The sequence below is a fragment of the Oncorhynchus nerka genome, unplaced genomic scaffold (genome assembly GCF_034236695.1).
Source record: "Oncorhynchus nerka isolate Pitt River unplaced genomic scaffold, Oner_Uvic_2.0 unplaced_scaffold_3___fragment_4___debris, whole genome shotgun sequence".
Lineage (NCBI taxonomy): Eukaryota > Metazoa > Chordata > Actinopteri > Salmoniformes > Salmonidae > Oncorhynchus > Oncorhynchus nerka.
In genome coordinates, this window is record NW_027039961.1 from 86640 (window position 1) to 96761 (window position 10122).

General features: G+C 42.0%; 1 protein-coding gene across 1 annotated transcript; it reads left to right on the plus strand.

Moving 5' to 3' along the window:
- The first annotated feature begins 8 nt into the window (after nucleotides 1–8).
- On the plus strand, nucleotides 9–8630 carry LOC115135314 (BAG family molecular chaperone regulator 3-like). Its single transcript, XM_029669872.2, has 4 exons — nucleotides 9–305; nucleotides 3526–3858; nucleotides 4075–4425; nucleotides 4587–8630. Exons 1-4 carry the CDS (start codon nucleotides 111–113, stop codon nucleotides 5733–5735), a joined length of 2028 nt encoding a protein of 675 aa, XP_029525732.2. The 5' UTR covers nucleotides 9–110; the 3' UTR covers nucleotides 5736–8630.
- The last annotated feature ends 1492 nt before the right edge of the window (nucleotides 8631–10122 follow it).

The following is a 10122-nucleotide window of genomic DNA, read 5'->3' on the forward strand; positions in this document are numbered from 1 at the left end:
GGCAATTTTTTCCCAATCCCAACATTGACGGTGCTATTTCGAGAAACTTCCAGCCCCCTTTCCCACACGTCACCGTGCGGAATCTTTAAAGGATCCGTTGACTGTATAACATGGCACAGTATAAAGGATCAAGGAGTTTGAGCAGCATGAAGACACAGTCACCAATGGTAGATATGGCCAATAACAACGACCCTCTACCCCCAGGATGGGAAATTAAAATTGACCCACAGACAGGATGGCCTTTTTTTGTGGATCACATTAATCGCACAACAAGCTGGAATGACCCCAGACACGATGTCAAAAAGGTAGGCTCATGGATTGAGTAAAAATGATGTGTAGCGTGGGAGGGCTAGTGTGATATAGAAAGTTGGATTGAAAATGTAATGTCTGCTGATAGCATGGCAGACACAACACGGAATATATATATATATATAGTATATGGCATGGCCGTCGACCAAGCGCTTCAGTGGTTAATTATGGTCACTGCCTCTGATACGCACTGGCTTTTATTATAGGAAGACAGAGTGGGCATATTCTATTTATAGTAGGCTAAACTTCTCTCTCCTTTTCTTTAACATTTAGAAACCATATGTTACAACTTGCCACTGCTCAAACTTCGTATCTGCTTAGACTTCACATACGCCAACGCAATGGAATGCGGTCTCTTTTAGGCTCCAGCCCTCTCCCTCATGCATTATAACGGGTTAAATAACGGGCAATGGCTGTTAGGTTATGTTCTTGTGTGATGATCTAAGCGTGGCTGGTTGGTTGATGACGCACTGCAGTCATATGTAAAGCCATGGCTTTGAGTGTTTGGACATCTCCATAATGTTTATTTAAAGCCTATTAGGCCATGTAGAATGCGCTTGTTCATATTTCGTATACCCGTTACTAAAACTTTTCCTTAAAAGGGATTTGAGGTGGGCTCATCACCCACCCAACTCCAGTAGCCTACTGCGCATATATAACAGCTCCAAGTAATCTACAATCCATTAAATTAACAAATCACAAACATTGGTGATATGGTTTTACACCATTAAACTGTGTCCTGAAGAACTGTGTCAACTTGAAGTGTTGAAGGGTTGGGGAAGCAGACCCTAGGTTGGCATCTTGCATTAGGAAGATCAACACTTGCTGCCGTCCAAAGTTAGTGTCACTAAGAATCTGCTAGAAAGACACAGCTGTCAGGAGATAAAATTGGTGCGATGCTGGCAGTGTACAGGGACCCTGCCAAAATGGCAGAGGGCAAAAGGTCGTTCAGAGTTTCACAACTACTGTTGTTGTATCAAAAAAGCATAACGGGAATGATGTAAATTAAAAAGTACAACACTATGCCTCACACAGTACTTATTTCAAATGAATTGAATAATTAATCATTTGAATTAATTAATTTGAATGATTTATTACCAGACAAATTAAATAGTCATGAGGAGCTTGGGACTGTTCCAATGCAGTAGGTCCAATGGGCCTACATAGTCTTGTGGACACTTGTCTTTGTCGTGCTAAACTGTGTAGACTGGACTTATATAGACTTTTGCTCAGTGGGTTGCTCCCACTTGGCTAAACCTAGGCTATTTTGCATCATGTACCAGTGGAGTCTGGTGCTTTGTCACGCACTACCCACACATACAGTTTGTTGTTTCAGCTCTGTCTGTAGGACATGCTTCCAGTTTGGACAGTTTGATTTTAGTTTGAGCCACACCTTGTTGAAGTATGTAAGTGTAGCACATGGGGATGTGTGAAGCTTACTTCTCAGCCTGCAATGTTCCCACTTGCAAGAGTGAATAGCTAGCTTTTTGCTTGGCACTGACTGGTAAGATGCTTCAGTAGGGTGGTCACGTGCAGTGGTGGAAAAATGACCCAATTATGATACTTGAGTGAAAGTAAAGATACCTTAATAGAAAATGACTCAAGTGAAAGTCACCCAGTAAAATACTACTTGAGCAAAAGTATTTTGTTTTAAATATACTTAAGTATCAAAAGTAAATGGAATTGCTCAAATGTACTTACGTATCAAAAGTAAAAGTGTAAATGATTTCAAATTCCTTATATTAAGCAAACCAGACATCACATTAAAAAAAAATATATGTATAGCCAGACATAATTTACAAATGAAGCATTTGTGTTTAATGAGTCTGCCTGATCAGAGGCAGTAGGGATGACCAGGGATGTTCTCTTGATAAGTGTGTGAATTGGACCATTTTCCTGTCAGAATGTAATGAGTACTTTTGGGTAAGGGAAAATGTACAGAGTAAAAAGTACATTATTTTCTTTAGAAATGTAGTGAAGTTAAAGTAGGCAAAAATATAAATGGTAAAGTACAGATACCCCCAAAAAACAACTTAAGTAGTAATTTAAAGTATTTTTTACTTAAGCACTTTACACCTCTGGTCACGTGTGCTAGCAAGGCAGAGGTCCTGGGTTCGAGCCTACAGTGTTGCGCCGAATTAGGAGGAAGCGATACTTGCTAGGCAAGCAGTGTGACGTCCTTTATATAAGCAAGCATAAGATGACAGCATAATAATAAAAGACAACAACATTTACATTTAAGTCATTTAGCAGACGCTCTTATCCAGAGCGACTTAAGCATTAAGGTTATAATTGTTGGTGAACCAGTTATATTCTGACCACAAACAAGAATATCTAGATTTTTTTTCTAAATATTTGAGCTGAGGAACATTGTATTTGTGGGCCTTACCGAATCTGTTATTGTTGGACCGCGGAATGCGCGGTATGGCTTGTGCTCTCCAGTACACATGTATAGCCTGAAGGCAAGCAAATATTGGAGTATTCTTAAATCACTCACAATTAAATATACTTTATTGCTAATTAGATTTGCATGGTAAAGCAAAACTGGTCATGTATTGATATCACAGAGAGACTATTTTCCACTGTCACTGTCAGGTGTCTCACTCTTAATTGGTTTTCCTGGTGATCACCAAGGCAGCATCATGGAGTAGTTTGTCTCTACTGTGAGACACCCATATGAGGACATAAGATAAATAGGATTGATGTTTTATGATAGCAAATACTGCCTAGCAAACCAACAAATGCATAATCTTCATATCCACATGTAGTGATGGCATGCTTCTTATGACAGGCATATACTTGCAATTGGATAAGAACTAGTTTCCGCTTCCAATTGTCCAGGGAGGTGATACTTTTTACATCTCCCAGGGATATTTCACATTGCACCTAATGATGTTTGCTTATAGCCTGGATGCCAGAGCAGATTCTATTGAATTCTATTGATTCCATTTGTTTCAGCCTCTAGCAAACAGCTCTTTTCAATCAATCTCAATTTAATCTCAGTAGCCTAAGATATTAAATTGCTCTTTCTTCCTCAGTTTGGAAGAAATAACTAATATTTCTGGGATGTTGGACACCATTCCCTTGTAGAATACATTAACTGAATGTTTTATGGATGGATTGGCAGTAACTGCATGCCTCTGGGGTTAGAGTTTCACTCGCATACTTATTTTGTATTAATTCATGTATTAATTCAGACTTTGTTTTCTTGTTCAGGTCAGCCAGTTGTCTCAAAATGGCCCAAGTGTGCCACCAGAGCCGAGTCCTCAGGAGATGCAGAAGGCCTTTGTGAAGGACATGAAGCACCCCACCCTCCGCCAGGGTTACATCCCAATCCCAGTCTGCCATGAAGGCGCAGACCTCCGTCAGCAACACCCGTGTTTCTCCTACATCCAGCCGACTGCTCTGCAAAATATACGGGCAGAAGGGCGGACACCCTCCCCCACCCCGACGCTCCACTGCAGGCCTAGATCTCCTTTGCAGGGTTCCTCCGAGAGCTCTACTCCTGAACCCTGCATGTCCTGTTCGCCTAGTTTACAAGGACCTGAGGTGAGATTGTTTTATCTATTGAGATTACTGCGCATGAACTCTTACCATTTGCTAAAACCATACATTGATGTCATTGGAGGATTTGCAGGGAAAGTTCTAGTTACACACGTGTTTGATGTTGGAATCAAACAAAACCTCTAGCTACTTCTAGACTACTTCTAATATTGAGTATGCAATTGTACTTCCTCTGATTCACACTGGACTTTCATTCCTTAGGGCCATCCCCTCCACCAGCCCCCGCGACCCAGCAGCACAGGCCTCCAGGCAGGTTACATCCCCATCCCAGTGATCCACGAGAGGGCCGGAGGTCACCCACAACAAGCCCCTGTCAATCCCGCTCTCTACACCCAGCGCTTTCCGGCTTACTCAGAGCACCAGCCCTCCTTCCACCGACTGCAGCCAGAGGACTGGAGCAGTCATCATGGAGCCACACCCTCTTCCCGGGAGCGAGCATCCCCGTCCCCGAGCGTGCCTCCCCAGCACCGCGAGACTGCCGCCATCCATATCCCACCGCATATAAGGAGCCAGTCTCCCCTCAGAGCACAGGTCATTACAGAGAGACCACAGGTACATTTTTTTCCCCACTCATCACAACGCCTACTGCCAGTCAGCCAATAGCAGTAGGATTCTTCAAAATAAAAAGTCTCATATACATAGCCACAAATGCCAGTCTGGCAAATTTGACATAATGTTTATTCAGGATGAATAATTCCTTCTTACTTCCACAGGTCCAGGTCCACCACCATGTGCCACAGAGAGAATCACCCCACAGAATGGAGCAGGAGCAGGAGATCTCTCAGTATCCCCAAGCAGCGCAGAGAGAGGCTGACTCACAGCAGCGTCAACAGCCACAGATCTCACAGCAACCACAGCAGCCACCACAACAGTACCAAGGACCACAACAACCACAGCAGCAACAACATTATCAACAACAGCCACTACAATACCAACAACCACAACAACAGCCACAGCAGCCACAACTCCCACAGCAGCCACAACAGTACCAACAGCCAAAACAACCACAACAATACCAACAACCTGAACAGTACCAAAAATCACAACAATCACAGCAGCCACAGCAGTACCAACAACCTGAAGAGTACCAACAGCCACAACAGTACCAACAGTCACAACAGTACCAACAACCTGAACAGTACCAACAACCTGAACAGTACCAACAACCACAACAGTACCAACAACCACAACAGTACCAACAGCCACAGCAATACCAACAACCTGAACAGTACCAAAAACCACCACAACAGTACCAACAGCCACAACAATACCAACAACCTGAACAGTACCAACAACCACAGCTGTATCAACAACCACAACAGTCCCAGCAACAACCACAACCTCCACAACAACCCCAGCCACAGCCGCAACTGCAGCCACAACAGACAGCAAACATCACAGTCCAGATGTCGCCGAAACCAGAAGCCCAGGAGCCAGTGGCTGTTCCTGCTCCACAGGAGGACTTGACCCCAAAATCAGAAAATGAGCCTGCCGCTCAGTGTCACCCAGGCTTGGCTAAAGTGCAAAAGATAGAGGAGAGAGTGGCAAAACTGGAGCAAGAGGTGAAATGCTTTGATGGGAAGAAGAATGATAAGAGGTACTTGCTGCTGGAAGAGCTGTTGACCAAAGAGCTTTTGGCACTGGACTCAGTGGACCCAGAGGGACGTGTGGACGTGCGACAGGCGCGACGTGACGGAGTCCGGAGGGTCCAAACCACACTGGATGCACTGGAGATGCTGGATGAGCGGCCATCGGGCTCAGTCAATGAGTCCCCGATGGAGGGTGACAGCCCGCCACAGAAAGTAGAGCAGCCCAGCATGATCAGCCAAGCGAATGTGGAAATGGCCAGAGAGATCTCATAATGACTCCATAGTTTTATTATAGTGAAGAGGAGAGAAATGTAATCAAAGATACCGTGGAAATGGGCTGCTCTCAATGCTCCCTATACCCGCCTTTCAACTGCAGATATCACATATGAACTATACGATGCATGTATTACTTAATTTACAGTGTTGGTATTGTCTGGCATTCACCACATTCTATATGTGATGGTGGTATCCGAGTGCATCATGTATTCAATGATGTTAAGCCATTGTTGTTGCCTTTTGCTGTGCCAATGTCTTTTTGCAAGACCATTTTCATGATCAATGTGTTAAAGAGACATGCATAATAGAGGTTATATAAGAGGCCTTTATCCATCCATATATATATATATATATATAAGACTAAAATGTACCTGTATGTAGTTAATTTCGGGTCATGTGATGTGGTTGTTTTTAAAGTTATTCAATACATATTCAATAAGAAGAACACTGGTATGTAGAGTAGTAGACAACTTCTCTATAAGAAAGGGCTTCTGTGGAAATTGTAAGAGATGTTTAATATTTCCCTCTTTTATTTTGAATCCACTACTTCGAGAAACAATATTTACCTCAGATTCCGTCAGAAGAAATGGGACAAATCAATGTTAGTAAATGTTAATGACTCAGTCATAGAAAAGTGTTTATTTTTGTGCCTCAGATGACAGAGCTATTTGAGAGAAAAATCGTATTTTTTTCTCTAAAAAAAAAAATAAAAACCAAGTTATTTCACACACATACCTAACAATTGATATGGTTCATTTGGGTTTCATTAGTTTCAGCCTGTAGGTGCATTGCCTGTTTTGCTGTCTTGGGCCTGCATAAGAAATCTTCCCCTTTATCTTTTCCCCTTAAAGTTTCCTTAACTTTAAGTCAGTTGCATAAAACATTTTAAGGTGAATTTCCCCCTTAAATAAAGTGAAAAACTTAAGGGTGCCCATGAGTTCCCTTGTGCTTAATTTACTATGGATATCATATCAATGTACACAGCAAATGTGGAGGTCAATGTTGCTTTCCTCTGCCCTGGTTGCAAAAAGAAAACATCAACCAGCTAGCTAGGTGTATACAGTGCATTCGGAAAGTAATCACACCCCTTGACTTTTTCCACCTTTTGTTTTACATTAAACATTTAATTTAAAAAGTATTCATAACCTTCGCTATGAAACTCCAAATTTAGCTCAGGTGAATCCTGTTACCATTGATAATCCTTGAGATGTTTCTCCAGCTTGATTGGAGTCCACCTATGGTAAATTCAATTGGTTGGACATGATTTGGAAAGGCACACACCTGTCTATATAAGGTCCCACAGTTGACAGTGCATGTCAGAGCAAAAACCAAGCCATGAGGTCGAAGTTATTGTCTGTAGAGCTCCGAGACAGGATTATGTCGGGGCACAGATCTGGGGAAGGGAACATTGAAGGTCTCCAAGAACACAGTGGCCTCCATCATTCTTAAATGGAAGAAGTTTGGAACCACCGAGACTGTTCCTAGAGCTGGCCAAACTGAGCAATCGGGGGAGAAGGGCCTTGGTCAGGAAGGTGAAAAAGAACCTGATGGTCACTCTGACAGAGTTCCTCTGTGGAGATGGGAGAACCTTCCAGAAGGACAACCATCTCTGCAGCAGGTGTGCCAAGCTTGTAGAGTCATAACCAAGAAGACTCGAGGCTGTAATCACTGCCAAAGGTGCTTCAACAAAGTACTGAGTAAAGAATACTTATGAAACTGATATTTCCTGTTTATTTTTATTTTTATAAATGTGCAAAAATGGCTAAAAACATGTTTTTGCTTTGTCATTATGGGGTATTGTGTGTAGATTGAGGGAAACAACAATTGAATCAATTTTAGAATAAGGCTGTAATGTTACAAAATGTGGAAAAAGTCAAGGGGTCTGAATACTTTCCCGAGTGCACTGTAGATAGCTAGCTACTTAGCTAAACAATGGAAGGTGCACAATCCATGGCTACAAAGATAGCTGGCTAGCTAGCTTTAAAAAAATGTTAACCTTTAACTAGGCAAGCCAGTTAAGAACAAGTTCTTATTTACAATGACGGCATACCCAGGCCAAACCCTAACCTGGGCAACGCTGGGCCAATTGTGCACCGCTCTATGGCTAGCTAGCTACCTACTCTGTAAGTTGGCTTGATGTGCAAGAAAGTAATAGAAACTTGCTTATCTGAATCAATTTGTTTCTCCGGTCTTGAATGTAGAAGTTCTATTTTGCTATCTCTCAAAACAAATGTGATCTCTTTGCCTAATGTTCAGTCAATGAATCAGGTCATATCCCTGGTAACCAGAGACTCTTTCTGTCATACATGCCTTCAAACTACTGTAAATCCCCTTAAGTATGCACTTACCTAAGGAAAACGTTTGAGGGGCTCTATGCCATGCCCAAACAGTTCCCTTAGGTAAGGGGACATTTAAGGTAAATCCTCATGAGAAACACTTCAAGTGTATTATGCACGCAGGCCCTGGCACTTATTTCACCATTATAATAGGCCTATATTTACATTTTATGAAAGGATCTTGATATGTGACATACAACAATTCCATCCATTGACCTTTGATTCAAGTCTATGGTGTAACATTTGACATTTCTAGATTGTTTGAAGAATTGTTCATTTGTAAGTTCACTTGCAATGTCATCCAAATATCATTCATATATTTTATTTAAAGAGAGGAATGATTAATTCAAGAGTACATTGAGAAATTTTGGATGTGAGCTGACTCATCTCACATGCCATGTGAGACTATCAGCATCAAATGCTAATCAAGAATAACAATTCAAGGGTCAATGTGTCAATGTAAAAGTATGCATTTTTTATCACAGCTTGTGCTTTGGAGTGTTGACAGCTTGGAGTCACGTTGGCATGGTTGCAAATAAAATGTATTATTTTGAAATGGTCTATAATTGAGTGATTTTATAATATATTGTGATATGTTGCTATCCTTGCTATCGAGTGGTTCTACGTGGCCTACTCCAATCTAAACCTCTCCTTGTATCTTAACCATCACTTACATCTTAACTCCATGTCTTATTTGAGACAAGCAACACATGGTAGATCTACACGTCCCTGTGGAACAAAGTAAAATTGACACACTTTAGGAGAATGAATAATACAGTGAATAACTTGACGAGGGGTGTTTATAATTTTTTTTGAATACATTCCATTCAATGTCCTGTTCACCAGCAACTGCGTGTTTTTCACTATGGGAGGATACACTGAGTATACAAATATTAAGAACACCTGCTCTTTCTATGACAGACTGACCAGGTGAATCCAGGGGGAAGCTATGATCCCTTCTTGATGTCACTTGGTAAATCCACTAAATCAGAGTAGATGAAGGGGAGGGGACAGGTTAAAGAAGGATTTTTAAGCCTTGAGACATGGATTGTGTGTGTGTCATTGAGGGTGAATGGTCAAGACACAAAGTTCTATTGAATGAGGTATGGTAGTAGGTGCCAGGCACACCAGTTTGTGTCAAGAACTGCAACACTGCTGTTTTTTTTTTTACACAACAATTTCCAGTATGTATCAAGAATGGTTCACCACCCAAAGTATACCCAGCCAACTTGACACAACTGTGGGAAGCATTGGAGTCAACATGGGTCAGCATCCCTGTGAGACGCTTTGGACACCTTGTGGAGCCCATGCCCCCGACTGTTCGGAGGGCAAAAGGGGGGTGGGGGGTTCAAAAGCTGGGCCTATTTTTCTTTGTATTTCTGAAAGTTACGAGTTGGTGGATCTTATTTGGAACAGTCCTTGAAAAGAACCGTCCACCAATAGGTGCGCCAGGCAAGGTTAATAAAGTGAACCTGGGCCAGAGATAACAGAGAAAGTAGGAGATAGGAATCCCATTGTTGACTAATCGCGTTGAAGGTGTCATGCTGCGTCACGCTGTTGCTAAAATAATCTTCGCGCTATCTCTTCTCAAGTCACTAAACTATTTTCCTCGGAAGTACGTAATGTCACGATTCCAAAGATCGACGATATTACAGACAACACAGCAGTTATCTTACATCTCAGAAAACATGTGTAACGTTATATTTGTTGTTCACGAAATTCATGCTAATGTTGGGTTTTTGATTTAGCGCCCAATTCACTCATTGAATGAGTTTTCCATGCCCCAAAGTAGTCAGAATGTACCGCGCGGCCCATTTACGATGCATGGGCAACGTACATCTTGACCGTAATACTATTTTAATGGAGTTTCCCATCTCCTCAGAAGTATATATGCATGGGCCAGTTCAAGAACGGTGTGATTATGGTGACCCAGATGGAGATTGTATATGGCACATATTGATCCACAACCACCACACCGGAGAAACCTTACCTCAAAGCTATTGAACAACGGTTCGCACCGTTTTTGGAAACGTGTCGTTCAGTACCAG

Excerpts from the sequence above, each read along its gene's own strand:
- LOC115135314 (XM_029669872.2), top strand. The coding sequence starts at position 111 with ATGGCACAGTATAAAGGATCAAGGAGTTTGAGCAGCATGAAGACACAG. Across the intron at positions 306-3,525 it reads CCAGACACGATGTCAAAAAG|GTCAGCCAGTTGTCTCAAAA; the intron begins GTAGGCTCATGG and ends TTTCTTGTTCAG. Across the intron at positions 4,426-4,586 it reads TCATTACAGAGAGACCACAG|GTCCAGGTCCACCACCATGT; the intron begins GTACATTTTTTT and ends TTACTTCCACAG.